We start from the raw sequence: 17,432 nt of genomic DNA, 5'->3' as shown, positions 1-17,432 counted from the left end.
GAAACAAAATATATCAAACATTTAATTTTTAATATCTAATTAAAATTATTGATGTAATTATTTGGTGAAACTAAATCAAGATAAGGTGATTTAAACTTCAAATAAAGTTATTATTCATTTATTAAACACATTTAAGTAAACATTTCGTTAATATATATAAGAAAAATTGATTATGAATTTTATCAATAATATAGGTACACAGCTAATATTTTGAATATATATTATATATACATATACATAATACATATATATGTTATCACTGAAGTCTCAAATGTTACTTTAAACAAAATTATGTTGCATAAAACAAAAAAAAAACAAAATCCTTATGGACGTCTTAAAAATTTAAACATAATAAAATAATAAAAATTATTCAAATGTGCATGGCAGGTTGTATAGTACAATAGAAAATACACAAATATAATAATAACAATAATTATAATAACAAAAATACCAATAATGTAGTAAGTACTTAATAATAATTTTACCATGCTAATATGTAAACTGAATATTTCTTGTTAGCAACGCAGAATTATAGGTAAATAACAAAAAGAATATTTTTTTTTTTTTTATTACAAAAATAGCTTAATATGAAAATAAGATATAAATAATTTATTTAGACAATTATTTTTCTGTTTAGCATTGCAAAGCATTGACTGATATATAACTATTATTTGTATTTTGCTGGTGATAGCTTGAAAAGAACTATATAATAAGGTAGATACTATGAATTATGAACTATTGTAGGTACTTATTTTTTATATCTTTTATTAATTATTATTATACACATAATTTATATATATTCACCTTATACATGGCACATTAATTAACAATTTGAATAAACAATGGAACAAAATATACAAAACCAAATAATTAAGAGATTAGATTGGGCGGATTATAAGTGCGATTGCATTAAATACTACTTAATATATTCTTATCAAACATACATTTTCAATTTTGTATTCAAATATGTTTTACTTCTAAAAATTACTAACATTATCACAATTTTTCTTGGTAAAAATTCCTGGAAGGTAACTTATATTTATTTTCCTTAATTTGTAATAACGTTAAAAATAAAATATCATAAGAATTAACAGATCAACAGAATACAAATATTCAACATATGTGATCTTAAAAAATTTCAATAAACATAATAGTGATTGATCATTTAGTAATTACTTATTTTATCCATGTGTAAAAAATACCGAAAAAATATTTTTTAAATATTAGACACATTATAAGAGAACATTATTGATGCTACCATTTTTTATCATTATACCTAGTATAAAATAAAATAATTTATTGAAATAATATTAATTTTTTAAACAACGAGTGATTATCAAAAAGGTTCAAGAATAAACAATTTATTCATACCATACATAAATTAAAAGCTTTAATAAAACAATTATTATTTTTATGAAATTCTTAAGATTTTGTAGAAAATGTTACAATAAAAATAGTTTTTTTTTTTTTGGCACAAAAAAACACTTACGTTTTAAACAAATAAAAATAATCACAAATTTAGACAAGCCTTATGAGCATTTTGTGTATGTTAATTATAACGGTTCTGTAAATTTTATGACAAATAAAATAATTACAAAAAATGTATATTCATTATTTTTTTCTATAATATACAATATTACTAATGTATTTGCATTACACATCATTTCAATTCATTTGTGAAATTCCCAGTTCAATGAACTAGAAAAACTAGACCTTAGTAATTTTTTTTTTTTTTAATAATGTATTTTTTATTTTATAGTATAATAATTAATCAGGATTCGTTTAAAAAGTAAATTTTATAATAATAAAAAAAATATATATATTTATATTATGTCTGGTAAGTAGGTAACAAAAATTGTATAATAAAAAAAATAAATCAATCAAATTATAAAATTATTAGGTTTGATACTATTCATTATTTGTGCACTATGGTTGTCTGGAATAACAAGAAAAGAAACCTTTTAAAGAATATTTATTTTTGAAACTCATTTTTAACTTATGATATTTAAATGATAATCTATGAAATTGTTTGTATCATTATTACTTTGAAACATGACAACCTGAGAATTAATAAACTATAATTTTTAATATTAGGGGTTTAAGCTCTACTGTCTATAACAATGGTTTTTAACCGGTGTGCCCCGGCACATTGGTGTGCCGTGAGCACTTTTGAAGTGTGCCTCAAAAAAACTATTAATAGTTTTATTAGTATGTATTTATATGTATATATAGGTATATATATAAAATATGCTTCACATATTATATGGATTGGTGTGCCGCAAAAATTTTGTAAGAGATGAAGTGTGCCGCATAGTTTAAAAGGTTGTAAACTACTAGTCTATAATATACCATTGTACTTTTCTAAGTTCATAAAATGTGTGGAATTTATAATTGCTTGTTTCATGATTTGGGCTATTTCACAAATGGGGTAAAACATTTATACTAAACAATTATTATATAAATAAATAGTTTTTTAATAGCAAATGTATATCTACACCCTTTTAATAATCACTCTTTATTACTTGAGAAATTAGAGATTGCTAATGATAGCATAAGTATATAAAAAATAGAAAAAAAACAACGATAAACTGTTATAAAATACTAATTAATTTTTTATAAAATTAAGTATCTAACATTTAAATATATTTATTTCTATTCACATGTAATATCAAATACCTTTAATATAGGATTCAAGATTATTTCAACTTTGTTTTAAAAGTCAGATTGTGAGAATAGATCGTTATTTATGTCAAAATTGTACTAACAAAATCACTGAACATGTTGTGAATTTCAATAATAATTTTTTATTAAGTTTCTTATACAAATTAAGTTGGCCAATAACATAGAATACATAATTTAATTAAATTTGAGCGAATCATAAAATGGCTATATTTTGATTAAGGACATTACAGTTTATTGATTGAACGGTTAAATTATACTTTGGTCAGTTGTGAAAGGTCAGTCAATTAAAATAATGTACGCATCATACGTAGGATAAAAAATAATAATGGAAGACTTCAAAAGTTACGGTATGAATCCAAAAACTAGCAAAGTCACAATTATTGTTGCCTCGACATTAACATATGGACCAGCAAATTGAAAGTTTGTATATTTTTAACATTTAATTGTAGGTATTATAAATTATAATTACATAACAAAAACAAAATGAAGACCCAGATTTCAATTATTCAAAAAATCAAATATATGTATAATGAATACATTGCTTATTTATGGTTAAAATATTTAGAGATATGTAGCATATGAATCGGACTAAAATTATTCATAAATGTTGGTTTCATGTTTCATATTGTTGGTCCCATAAATACCTTAAAAATATACATTGTAATTGTATAATAGGTATAAACTGTATAATATAAAACATCCTATTTAGCAATTTAGGATTGATTTACAAGTACTGTTTGGGATTATTTACTGTGGACATAAAATATGAGGATAAAAAATCATAAACCCTTGAACAAAAATTAATGAAAAACTTTCCACTTTACAATTTTAAAACACAAGAACAAAACGATTTCTATTTGAATTTCCTTACTAGGTATAACATATTAATAAACTCACTACTCAGACCTGTCATCGAACGATGTCGGTGAGAGTTAAAATCACAGACCCGTGTATTTGTATGTGTATGTGTGTGTGTATGTGTGTATATATGTGTGTGTGTGTGTGCTGTATATTTCATATTGTATAAATATGTATTTTATTATATATATTTAAGTATTATATAATAAAATACAATTATAATATATGATTTATTGTGTATAGAGGCACCAAATAATCTTTGGCGAAGATTCGATTCGTTTCGTGTACCACAGCCCACAGGCTAGAACTGATCGCAATTCATCGATTTATACTATCGATCCACTGTTTAATATAAAAAACCTGTAAATATTTTAGATGATATTTTACATTACATCGTCTATTAAATTTATGTATCTAGTGACTAGTATATACCGTATACATCGAACTCGTTCTTTTTTCGCGGACGAGACCGAAATTCCTCCACTATCGATTCTTTTCGGATAACATCGTGCAGGCGACAAAGAGTAAAAATTAAATAACATATTTTTATCTATAAATAATGTTTGACACACTTCATCCTAAAAACAAATGTGTATGTGGTGTGTGTGAGTGAAGCAGATATAAGCAGAAATCTCGATAGTCTTGCAGTGGTGGTGCGGCGTCCTCTCCTCTATTATGCGGTCAACAGCATGCCAGGCGTTGACGGGGTGGACCTCCTCTGTCGGCGTTTGATGACCCACGGCAGAAGGCAGCACCGGATGATGGCCGTAAGGATACCGACCAGAGTTGTGATCAGACCGGAAAAGATCAACACGTGCTTGTACTGAGACGCGTCCGCACCCGGCTTCAGCTGAACAAGCCCAACGATCAGCAGTATGGCCCCGATGAGTATGGTCACCACGGCTATGTGCAGTACGGACACCTGTGGCAAACATATCCGTACGGCATTTGAGACACACGTTTATGGTTCAGCCACGCGAATAAACAATTTCTCATATGGAATTTGCAAATATCATGTAAACGAGTACCTTTGTTGTCCCGCTCGGATCGACCGAAATGGCTCTATTTCATGCAGTTTTTTTTTTATTTTTATACCCTGGTGAACATAAATATAATATAAAATAAAATGAAAAATGCAAAAACAAATAAATAAAGCAAAAATAATAATAATGAATTAATAACTAATAATATTTCAATATATAAAAAAAAAATAATACAACGAATACCGAATAATTTGTTTTTTAATTATTCAATTCAGGTAATTTGTTTGAAACAAAATAGCAATAAAAGATAAAACAAAAAATAGAAGATAATATTTAGGTAATATATTTTATAATCTTATATACGTTCATTCGCAATTCGCATGCGTAAACGATTTACCATAATACCATAATATACTTACGTACGTCTAATGATGTTTTAAATATTATTTAAATTGTAATAATATTTTATAATAAAAATCTTATAGATATTATATTGGAAACAAGGTGTTCGTGGCGATGGTGCAGTTATATAGGTTATAGGTATAACAGAATTAGAACTAATAATTATAATTTATACTTCACCACGTAATAACTTTTCTGCTAACCAATATTATTGACATTTTTTTTACACAATTTTATTAAAAACGATTTGTTTTTATTTATATTGAAAAATGTACATAGTTGGCTAATTAAAAAATTCTATTTTTCAGTTTTTCTATCACTTTATATGTTATATGTTAATCGTTATTATGGTTTTTACTAAAATGTGGATAAAATTGATCAAAACTACGAGATTTCAAAATATTTCGAAACAGATAACATTCGACACGTTTCCTTGGAAGGTACAAAGATGTATTATGAAATAATTTTAAAGAGGAAAAGTTATACGCTGGTGAGTAATTAAATACAGCGTACATTTTCACTTAAAGGTTTTGACAAGAATTTTTTTATAGAATGAAATATTGAAATTCATTAGTTTATAAAAATAACAATAATTATAATTTGGAAAAGGATGAATACGATAATCGAAAAATGTATTATGTGAGGTTTTCAATTGACTCTCAATACTTGAAAATGCTGCGTACCTACGTTTTCGCAAAACGGATAGACTTTATTTGTATGTACCATATATAATGCACCAAACCACCAACCACAATATATAATTAAACATATTATTATGCAAAAAGAAAGAGAAGATTTTATAGTTAATTATCAGTTATTGCGTCCTCTGTTGATTTCATTGCTTGTCAAAAAAATAAATGTTTTCCGCACACACATAGTTTAAAATATGTATTAAAAGTATATTATTAGAAATTTTAATAATAAAAAATAATCTAATAAGCATTTAAGCGATTTAATAAATTTAAAAGTATAGATAAATGGAGTGGTGTATCATGCATTTTCAGGGTACTTTAATATTATATATTTATACAATCACTCTTATTTTATAAAAACTTTAAATTCGTATTAGAAAAGTTCAAAGCTTCTTCGTATTAAGAAATTAAAATCATAGTTAACTATAATTGTGATATAATTACTTGAAAAGTTTAAATAGTGCCATAAAAACATTTTTTTTTTTTTTTTTTTTTTACCAACTAAAATCGACTGAGATAATGACCAAGTGTGTTAAAATAATCGTATACGTCAGCAGGCTGACTGATACACAACGTTGACCAAAGGCCAATTGTAATAACAAAATACACAGCGTTGGTCCTGTGGGTGATGAAGGGTATGTGCGGGAAATGGTCGGCTTACTTTTGAACAGACATAGATATCTGGCAATGAGTTTTGGATGTACGGTGGAGATGTGATCGGTGTGCCAGTTTGGGAATGCGGTGACTGCAGTGTTAAAAGACTTGGTCTCCGGTTTCCAGTGGTGTTCGATGAACCTTCCCGATCACCGGTGTTCAGACTATTCACGCACACAACTTTTTTTTCTTGCCTCCGCCGTTCGTGGCGGACGGCCACAGCAGGCATCGCTCCAATCATGGTTATTTCGTCTGTATTTTGTATAAACCGAGTAAATAAAATTAAAACGAAAAAAAAAGTACATAATAATGTTGAAAAAACTCGCTAATACATAGATAAATGTGTGTTCTACATTATTGAATTCATTCAATTATTATCATGATGCCTATATCAATTTTACAGATCCTCCTAAGTCCTAACGATGTACCTACAGCACAGGGCATAAGCATAATTAGTACCTGCGCTCGAAACAAATCCATACCTAACAAAGTAACAACTTAATTGTAATTTTTTATAAATTTTAAAATGATCATAACTATGCTAAGTTCCGACAGTGATTCAGGTATCCAGTGGACCACTGGCAATGATTATAGATCGAGTTTAGTCTTAATCCTACCATCTAGAAAGGCAAGTAAAACGACATCCTGCATAGGCAGTAAGTTAATAATCGTTCAAATAAATTAGATAAGCTTTATTTTAACTATAGTATAGTATAAATAGTATGATTAGGCTTTAGAATTACTAAAATTATTATATAAATAATTATAGACTATAGCATAGTATAAAATATAGTATGATTAAGCATTTAGGCTTTAGAATTACTAAAATTATTATACATCTTAAAATTAATTGTGATAAAATAATATTATGTACTTGTCAGAAATTTTACAACAGTTATAATGATATTGTAAAAAAGGCATATTATGCTCGTAATTATAAAAATAAAATAAAAATTATAAAGGATTGAATTTTATGATGTGGAAAACATTATTATTTATACGTGGGTACAATATGTACAGTTATTAATGTTTATGTTCACTTCAAAAAGTTGACTCAACAGTAAACAATTTCAAAACAAATTATTTACCTGTTGCTGTTAAAAAATGATAATATAAATATGCTATATATGTCATATTATTAACAACTACACATGTCACATTGAAGTATTCAGTTTCAATCTTTATAATAATGTGTTTTTAATTAACATATATCTATAATATATAAGTATTATATATTATAGTTAACTTATATAGTTAATAGTTATAAACTAACAGACTTTTATCACATTAAAACCATCATAATAATATATCATTTATAAATTTAAAAAAAAAATAAACTAATTGTTGAGAAAAATATAAATTACTACCTATATAATACGAGTGTCATAACTCATACATAATCATATAAATTAACTATATAACTGATATAACATGTCATATTGTTAGTAGTCATATATTTGAATATTTCATATAAGTGTGTAAAAAGATATAATTTTACCAGCTGTCAAAAGCAGCTTTTATATAGTATGGTAATGTATTAAAATGTTTTGTGAATTGTATGTATCAAAAATTGTTGGCCATGGGCATTACAATCATTACATTATTATGCAACATCCACTTTGTTTGGAAAGTAAAATTTAAACAGCCCCATACAACTCAATAACAAAATGTATTATTCATTATTAAAACATTTAAAACCATGACAAATATATTACTGACAACAATAGATTGTTTCAGAAATCATTCTTAAAAATATGTTAAAAATTGGATTATATTTTTTATACTATTATAATAAGTTCCAAACATAACATGTTTTTGATTATATTTCTCATACTCAAATAAATAGCTTAAATATTTGTATATATAATTTATACTGTAATAATTAGAATATTGAATTTTAATTTAAGAAAATTGTACAGTAAGATTAGTGTTACTTTTGCTATTTCATTTAAAACATATCAGTTTAGTTTTCATTATATCTACAATTATTAATTATAAGTTTTATGTTTACATAATAATATATTGAAGTCATACTAGTGAGCACTTTAAAAAGGAGTATAAAATAAACAAAATTGTTCACAGCTTTCAATCAATAATAACAAGTAATAAGGGTAAATTATTTAATATTTGATAAAATGTTATGTATAATTAAAACAGACAATAATTTGGCACAAACATAATATAAGTAAGTATTATGTATTATAACCACATACATGAGCATAAACAAACAATTAAAACAGTTTTTCTTCCACAATGAGTCATAACATAACAATACCTATGCGTAAAGAAAATAAATTTTCCCAAATCAAATGCCGATTATTTGTACTATATATAACGACAATCGGTATTAAAACCAATTGTAACAAAAATAAATAAGAAAAATAATATATGATTGAAAAATGTTATTTTATTATTTTGATAAATATTAAAATGTCAGTAATAGTTGTTTTAATTTAAATAAGTTAAGCAATTATAATAAATATAGTAATTTTAAATAAATTAATTCTACTTAAATAATTAGCCGAATGATACAATAAGTTACTTATAAAAATTCAATATTTAATGCATTATTATATATTTATATAATATTTATATATGCCTTATACTTATCAATAATTAGATATATAAACACAAAAATCACAGTGCAAGTTATTTCATTCAAGTCAAGAACATGGTTCAAACAAAATAATAGATATGAACACAGAGGTAAATTATCTAAATATTACCCAAATCATTTTACATGGAAATTAAAACCAAAGAAAAAATATGTTTTAATCTTTAAAGTGGTGTCAATCATAATTATAAAATAAAACAATAATAAATAGCATAAATAAAACAATTAATACTTCTTTGATCCCCGGTGTTCATTTTTGAATTCTTTAAAATCAAGAAAAGTGTTGAGCAAGAATTAAAAGTACAATGATTGCAAAAAATATTTGTTTAAACTAAAAATGGAACGTAAATTAATATTTTCAGTCTTCCAAAAGAAATTCTTCATGAAATATTTAATATACATACTCGTTTATACTTAAAATAAAATTAGCTCCATAGTAGTATTATGATACGAATATTGATTCAATGATTTTAATTACATAACATATTAATCTAAAAACATAACAAAAACAATAACTAATTATACATTAATTGCTTATAATTTTTTTCTTAACAAAAATTAAAATATAACTTTCTAATTTGTGATTTTACTGTTTAGGGTATTTTTAAGTTGACAATACAATTTTCAAACCAAAAATATTATAATACAAGCAAAACAATAAATACAATATTTATTTTATCTAATCAATTAAATTTTGATAGTTTACTAAATATATTGTGCATTTAAAGTTAATTAACAATATTTAAACACAAAACTAAAAAAGTCAACTAAATAGTATAAAAATATCAAATTACAAGTATAAAATATAAGTATAATTAAATATTTAAATATTAGATAATTAAGGAAGTCAATGTATACATTCATTCATAAAAACAGGCAAATTAAATAAATTTAAGTTAAAATGTAAATATTATTATTAAATATAAATTAAATTTCTTAAAAGTAATTTATCTTAATAACTTCATTTTTTTTTTTAACTATTTATCAAGATAATTTGTTACAACTTACTATGCTTCAGTTGTGTCATAACACCGTGTTACCAATAATTCCCTATTGTATGCATTATGGGTCCTGCCTGGATGCTGTCTCTCTATTTCATGATTATTATATTGATCAACATGTCTATATTCCGAACCAGATGCTTCTTCTTCAGCAATTTGATCAAGATCTGAACCAGGAGAATTTTGCTGTTGACTCTGACTCTGTTGTCTTGCTTTTTGTTGTTGTTTTGTATGCATAGCACCAGTCTCTGCGTCTGGTACCAGTCTTCTACCTGATCTTGTTCTGGTCAATTGACGTTCCACGTAAGCAGCTAAATCTGATTCTGCTTTGCGGTTAATGAAATGATTCAATACAAGCAAAAATATACCAATTATACTTGAAGTTAAACCAGTTATTACAAGTTCATTAACCCAATTTTTTGAACCCCAAGAAACATAATCATCAGGTATAATTCCAGACCCAATTAAAAAAAGGCCCAAAACCAGAAAAACCACTCCAACATGAAGCATGCCTATGCTAGAAGCGACTTTCGTATCAAGCATTTTAGGTGGTCTCTTTCTTCTCCTTGGCCCCTGTGATAGACTGCCAACAGATCCATGATATTCTGTCGGGCTTGTTACTGTAGATTTAGAACCATGAATCCCACTTTCTATCGATTGAGAACTAAGGCGACGTCTTTCCATGTGTCGTTTTAGTTCTGCTCGTCTCTTACGTTGACGTCGAATCGCCAAAGCTGACTGTAAACCAAAACTATGCATTCTAAAAAAAAAAAAAAGAATGCACGACACAAAAACATTAATTTATTATTCGAAATTTATAAGTATTAAAAATTTTATATTTTGAGATAACAAATTTTCTTACCTGTTATATGAATGCGACTTTCGAGCTTTATTAAATTTGAAAAAACTTGGTATTTGAAGCTTGTAGATATTACGTGTTACACTTTATTTTATAACATCTATTCGTTTGTTATAAATGACATGCCTATATATTTAACACTGATCACGCAACTCGCGATTTGTTGAAAAAAATCAAAACAAAACGTAATAATATAGTATCGAACAAATGTGTTCAACAGACGACGAGATAATGCGTAAATAAAGTAAACAACGTAAGGCCTGCATGGAATAATCAAGGGTAGTAGTAGGTATGTAGAGAGGAGAATATAGTATTGATCTACAGTAGTGACGGTAAAAACCGTACGTTACTATAGAAACTGTGAGCGTAGCAGCGTAGTGCTCGCGATTTATTTTATACTACACTAATAGGAAATTATATTTATTTTCCCGTACTCAAATACATTATTGTTTTAAGAAACTTTACTTATTTGGAAAGAAAAAATTTCTAAGTCACCTTATTATAATTAAGAAAACAATTGTACTCTATATGAAATATTACATTAATGAATCATTAATAATTTCCCAGATATAGAATATAGACCTTATTAAGATTTAAGACGGATAAAATAACATATGAAAATAAAATAAATCGAAATATGCGTTCATTGTTACGTAATTCTCCGATGGATCAATCGAGAAAAAGAGAAACAGACAATGTAAACAAACTAACATAGTCTGTCCCTTTTCTAAAAAAAAAAAAAAATAAGAAACTTTCAGGCTCTACTAACCAATACAATTGTTGATATCTGTTCATTGAATCACAGATATAACCGTTCACGATCAATTTATTATAAATATAATAAAATATTAATATTGTATATTATATTATATTAATCCATAATGGTACATTAGTTATAACTTATAAACATAATTTATTGCTTTTTAGTAATTAATACGGGCAATGTTAGTGTTCAATAAATAACATCTACGTCATAGCGTTACCTTCTAATAGGTATTCGACATGTGACTTAAAAGTATAAAAAATCGATATTAATTTAAAGCGTATGGATACAATTTCCGAAATGTGAGGCTCAATAAATGCGATTTTTTTTAATTTCATACGCTAATGGCTAATATATCTTTAATATTTAGTATTAAGTAAATTCATAAATAACTAAATTATGTATATATATATGCATAATGAACTTAATAGAACTACACGAATATCATGGAGTTCATTTGTTTATTCAATTATTTTACGCTGGATATGAACAGAACAAACTAATATTTAATTAGAATTGTTGGAATAAAAATGAATCTCTGAGCTATCGTTTTTAAAAAATCATAATAATAAAAACCATGTGAAAGTATAAAGTTCGAGAAATAAAACATCCTAGATATTATTTATTTTAGTAATTACATTGATTTTTTAAATAAGTTTATAATTTCTAATTTCATACCATACATACATACGACATACCTATTCTTTCTTACTATATATTAAAACATCAAATAGGCCAAAAAAGTACCTCAAAAATCTTAAAATAAACTTATAAATCTAAAAACTTCAATAACAGAGAATTTTTTGTTTGAACCATATGCAGTAATTTATTATTGATTTAAAATTGTTAATAACAGCTCATAGAGCTAAGTTTCCTACTATACTATACTCATAAACCCGTTAAAAATATTATTACTATTATAAAAAAAAGTAATTGTAGATACAAATACTTTAAAATCAAGTCACTAGAAACTATTAATATAAATCTAAAATACAGAACTAAATATACTCACTAAAATATATTACAAGACAATATTTACTCATACTCCCTCCTCCCTGAAAATTGGTTCTGAGTACTGTTTTGCATACTTATTCTTATTAGAAAATAATAAGATATTCAAAATGATTTTTTTATACAAAAATAAAAATATATTATTATAAAGACATGTTTATTGAAGAGGATATAATTTCATAATTATTAGGTTGTGAACTTCAAATAATATTTTGTTATCTTATTTTTTTTAAAGTGTTATTTTGGGACTTCATTTACTCTCTATAAAAAAGTGTTTGTCCCTAGCCCATAGGGTATGCTATCACCTGCATACGCTGAGCATACACCTATGGTAATACATTTTCAACATAGGGAGATTGACTGTTTGCTGTTCCTATTATATTATAAAAAAATAAACTACACAATTATTCCAATTCATATGCATACATAATATAGTAACAAAGGCCATTAATTAAGTTACAAATGTATCATTGCATTCTAACCATAAACAAAATGCAATTGCCAAAACCACAATAAATTTCACAAAAACTCCACTACAAAAAGAAAGTAGAATTCAAGAACTTATCCAGAAAATTCAGTAAGAATATTACATTGAAATTGATCCATAAACATTTCTTAACAAAACCTCTTAAAGTTAGGTGTCTTAACTTCTATTCTTTAAAATTTCATTGCATTTCTTGCTTTGTATAAAAAAAAAAACTATTAATTGTACCTAATTTTATACACAGATTGTAATTATTCAATAACAATAAAAAAAATAGACTATTATAAAAAATGTGTTTGTTTTAGGATGCTATTTATATTTAAATAATAGGAAAAAGAATTTAATTTTCTTTTTTAATGAACAAGGCAATTTAAAAAATAAATTTTTACAGAGGTAATTTTTGGCTTTTATCATAATTATAATGGGTTTTACTGTAACACCATTGACGTTGGTAATACATACATAGTATTATTATATAATAAGATCATAAAATAGATAACATTGATAATGAAAAACTATATTAAACTATAAATTAATATAGTATATCCCATACCTAAATTATATTAATTTTGTAGTTTAAGTAATTACTAATTAATTCAAGATAAGAATAAAAAAAATACATATTTATAGTGTTCGAGACTAATTACTTTAATTTTTATGTACTTTTATTTGAAAAAGAAAATATAAGAGCTGAAAAACTAAATATGTTTAAATTGTTTTTAATAAATTTCATGTTAATTCTTTATTTCTTATAGAAATTATACCTAAAACTTATTTTATCAAATTTGATATTGCTGTTACTCAAAATGTACCTATGTAAAATGTGAAAATATTCATGTTTAAATGTTTAATGCAAACATTGAGACTTAAATTTCTAATTATTAGTACATCTATAATAGTGCCAAATGGTTTATTTATAGGTGGAGAATGGGAGCTGCTTAGCCCCTCCTCCAAAAAAAAAAATAATCAAAAGCTCTCTCAAAATTTTTGAACATTTTTCAAAGTATTAAATAGGTATCTATTTTGCAATAATATTGCCAAATATAGCCCCCCTAAAATTCAATCAAATCTCTGCCTATGGGTCTATTTAACTATTTATACTTGAATGCCGAATATTTATAATAGTCTATTACCAGTATTACCCATAGCATAAAAAAGTAATTAATATTTACTAGATACTGAATATTTTAAAATATCTAATTAATTAATTATTCATATAAAATGAATTAAAACATTGTATTAATATTTTTTTTATACAATAAATATTCTATTTTAGGTACACAGTTGATATCATCTATGACTAATGAACTGTTAAATTATTTACATACATATTTTAATTTATAAAAAGTGAAGACATTTAAAAAAATTACATATGAACAATTTTTAGAAAATCAATTAATTTTAACTGTACTATATTAAAGTTCCATGTAAGTACTAAGTAGGTATATAATTTCACCGATGAGATATTGGACGAAATCATACGATATCAATTATATGGTTATTAATTTATTATAATATACACAGTTTAAATATATATAATTTATATAAGCGCTGATTTGTATGTTGTATTAACCGATAATGTCATTACAATCTATTATTTTGTATATTATACAACAATAGGGAATTTTTCCAAGACCTTGAAATTAATGACATTGCACCAAATGCATTGTAACAACCAGTGTCGTTATATATGATATAGACTAAACATTTAAATTAAATATATTCTTTTAAATTATAATCATTAAAATCATTTTTACATTTAAACAAAATACATTCTCTAATTTTTTTAATTATAACTATAGATATTGTTCAAATACATTATAAAACAAAAATATATACATTAATTTTTATAGTATAAAATGAGAAGAATTTACTTAAAACGCATGGAGAAGTTTGAGCAAGATGTAAAAAATAAAATCATTATATGAAATATAATAAGTGTATAGATCTGTGGTTAGTTATTATAATGTAAATAAAACAATAGTATTTAAATAAATCGATTTAAGTCCGAGAGTTTAGTCCTAATTTATTAATAGGTAATATATTTTTTTAATAAAGCAATGACAATGTTGCAATTATTAAAATAAAAGTAGTAACTGACTATTTAAAATTAATACTTAAGACTAAACGTAGTATAAAAATTAAATAATTGTCTGTTATACTAATAATATTAACCATAAGTAATTATGAAGAAATAATGATCTTATCTTAAAAAAAATAAGTTTGAATTAAAATTATAAAAAATAACATCAGTTGCATTAACTTTTTTTCTGGAACAATCTATGAATTAGGTTCAAGGCACCTAAAATATTAAGTCATTTAAGCAGTATTTAGTCTGAGACTGTAGTAATAGTAAACCATCCTAATCCTTGACCATTGGGTAGTATAACAATTATTCTTAGGTAATAAGCCAAATGAGGTAAATACAAATTTTGTTTTATATTGTAGGATTTGATGATTTTTTATTTAAGAGTACTTCCCACCGAATAACATAAATTGTGTTATTGTTGTTATGTACTCAAATTTAAAAAATATTTTTTAAGTGCTTTAAGTGTTTTTCTTTGGTGCAATTTGTCAATATTTAATATTTTAATACTTACATTTAGTTTGGCATTTTTTGAAATGTAGAACTGATAAATTTAAATGTTAATTATTTTAATTTATAAAATTATAACTAATAAATTATTCAGAAGATTCAAAATACAAACATAAAACATGAACATTAATATAGTTTATATTTTAAGGTTATTTTAATTTTATTTACAGCACCGGCCCTGAATAATATTCATAGAAGTGCAGGTCATGCTCTGTACACTTTTTATTTCTATTAGTTAATTAATATTAAAACAACTAGGGTAGCCAAACTTAACAATCCCATACATAAATTAAGTACCCCTAGTTAACAAAATATTTCTTTTTTACACATTATAATATATAATATTTGCTTTTATTTTAACATAATAATCAATATGACTATAATATTCTTAATATTATTGTACTAATAACTAAAAATAAAATTACTTTAATGTATAAACTAAATCAGATATATATTTTTTTAATTCGTTGATAGTATAAATAACATGGCTAATAACTTCTATAAATATAAATCATATAATATAGATTATAGATACAAATACACAGATTACACTATAGTCATTAAAATAATTATGAAAAATATTTTAACAATGTTGCCCTTAACAATAATTATACTATTACATTAATCTAGTCATATTATATGAAAAATTATTAATAATTGGATATTATGAACTGTGTACTTATTTAAACACTGTACAATTCTGTTTCATTACTATGTTCATAAAATACCTAGTGCATTTTCTTCAAACTATTAATGATAAATTGACTAGAGCTCTTACTACTCACTACCTAGTTAATTTTAACTGTTTCCAAAAGATTAATACTATACTATACTATACTATACTATACAGCTGTAATATTGAAATTTAAAATACAAAAACCAAAATTATCTAGGTTATCTATTATATATTATTAGGTATCTACCTAATCCAAAATCTAATGTTTGGACTATGGGCCTAATATGAACCCAAAAAATACACTACCTAGTGCAGACGAACCAATGTCATAATATATGGAACTACGTTTCAAAATCTAGACTTCAAAATAAATACTATTAACAGGATTTCAGAAGAACATCTTAAATATATTACAGTGGCATTAAATAAATATTTCACTTACGTAGTTTGGTGTTTCGATATGAGCCTCCTTGCAACAGGTACTGAAGTTGCAATCCCGGCTTGTGTTTAACAGTATTCATACACCCTAGATCAGAGAAATAAATTGTAAATCAACATGTGTACATTTGTATTGTTATTATTCTTATAATTTGACGAGAATGTTTCATAAACAAGAAAACAGTGCTCGTATGGGATGCTGACCGTTTCCTTTGATCTGGCGTGGAAGCGACAACGTAACGACAACGTCCTCTTCTTAGCTGGAACTCGTACTGCCAGACACCGTAAACCATTTAAACGTTGCCATTCTATTCAAACAATAATCTCCAAAGATGCCCAGGACGCGATCAATAGCGACCACAATATCGCTATAGGTGCCTATTGCCTATGGTAAATCCTCGGCAGTCAATACGGACGCATCATCAACTCAAGTCTCATTACTCTCGATCACTGCTCTCCGCTCGTTTATCCATGCACTCGAGTCTCCTCAGTCCTCGGCAATAATAATCTATTTACTTTTATTATTTATTATTATTACCTACGTATGATTATTATTTATTACTATCACTACGATAATATTTTCTACAGTGAGCGGTAATCATCAAAATAATTAGACCAATAATATTCCGATCACGATAACTACTACCGTCTAGTTTCCCCGTCGACCGTGACGTCATACGGAAGTGGTTGCTCACGTTCGTATATGGGACGTGGGTGTG

The 17,432-nt window shown here is 25.3% G+C and overlaps 2 protein-coding genes across 3 annotated transcripts; both read right to left on the bottom strand.

Annotated features, from left to right (window-relative positions):
* Positions 1 to 102: 102 nt before the first annotated feature.
* LOC132929949 (uncharacterized) lies at positions 103 to 17,365 on the bottom strand. 2 transcript variants are annotated; one of them, XR_009662179.1, is made up of 5 exons: positions 16,918 to 17,365; positions 16,718 to 16,801; positions 6,279 to 6,523; positions 3,973 to 4,462; positions 103 to 3,900 (listed from the first exon to the last, which is right to left on the bottom strand). XR_009662179.1 is itself a non-coding variant. In XM_060995599.1 (4 exons), the coding sequence occupies exons 2-4, from the start codon at positions 16,794 to 16,796 to the stop codon at positions 4,214 to 4,216; spliced, it is 573 nt and encodes a 190-aa protein (XP_060851582.1). In that variant the 5' UTR covers positions 16,797 to 16,801; positions 16,918 to 17,365; the 3' UTR covers positions 103 to 4,213. The 2 variants fall into 2 exon arrangements, 1 of the variants encoding a protein (XP_060851582.1); XM_060995599.1 differs by having other exon boundaries at positions 103 to 4,462.
* On the bottom strand, positions 9,464 to 11,955 carry LOC132929948 (uncharacterized). Its single transcript, XM_060995598.1, has 2 exons — positions 10,749 to 11,955; positions 9,464 to 10,646 (listed from the first exon to the last, which is right to left on the bottom strand). The coding sequence occupies exon 2, from the start codon at positions 10,643 to 10,645 to the stop codon at positions 9,893 to 9,895; it is 753 nt and encodes a 250-aa protein (XP_060851581.1). The 5' UTR covers position 10,646; positions 10,749 to 11,955; the 3' UTR covers positions 9,464 to 9,892.
* Positions 17,366 to 17,432: the final 67 nt, after the last annotated feature.

The sequence above is a fragment of the Rhopalosiphum padi genome, chromosome 4, assembly GCF_020882245.1.
Source record: "Rhopalosiphum padi isolate XX-2018 chromosome 4, ASM2088224v1, whole genome shotgun sequence".
NCBI lineage: Eukaryota > Metazoa > Arthropoda > Insecta > Hemiptera > Aphididae > Rhopalosiphum > Rhopalosiphum padi.
The sequence above is the reverse complement of the archived record's forward strand: the minus strand, read 5'-3'. Positions and strand labels throughout refer to the sequence as shown.

Excerpts from the sequence above, each read along its gene's own strand:
- LOC132929948 (XM_060995598.1), bottom strand. The coding sequence starts at position 10,645 with ATGCATAGTTTTGGTTTACAGTCAGCTTTGGCGATTCGACGTCAACGT.
- LOC132929949 (XM_060995599.1), bottom strand. The coding sequence starts at position 16,796 with ATGAATACTGTTAAACACAAGCCGGGATTGCAACTTCAGTACCTGTTG. Across the intron at positions 6,524-16,717 it reads ATATCGAAACACCAAACTAC|ACGAAATAACCATGATTGGA; the intron begins GTAAGTGAAATA and ends TACAAAATACAG. Across the intron at positions 4,463-6,278 it reads ATATCTATGTCTGTTCAAAA|GTGTCCGTACTGCACATAGC; the intron begins GTAAGCCGACCA and ends TGTTTGCCACAG.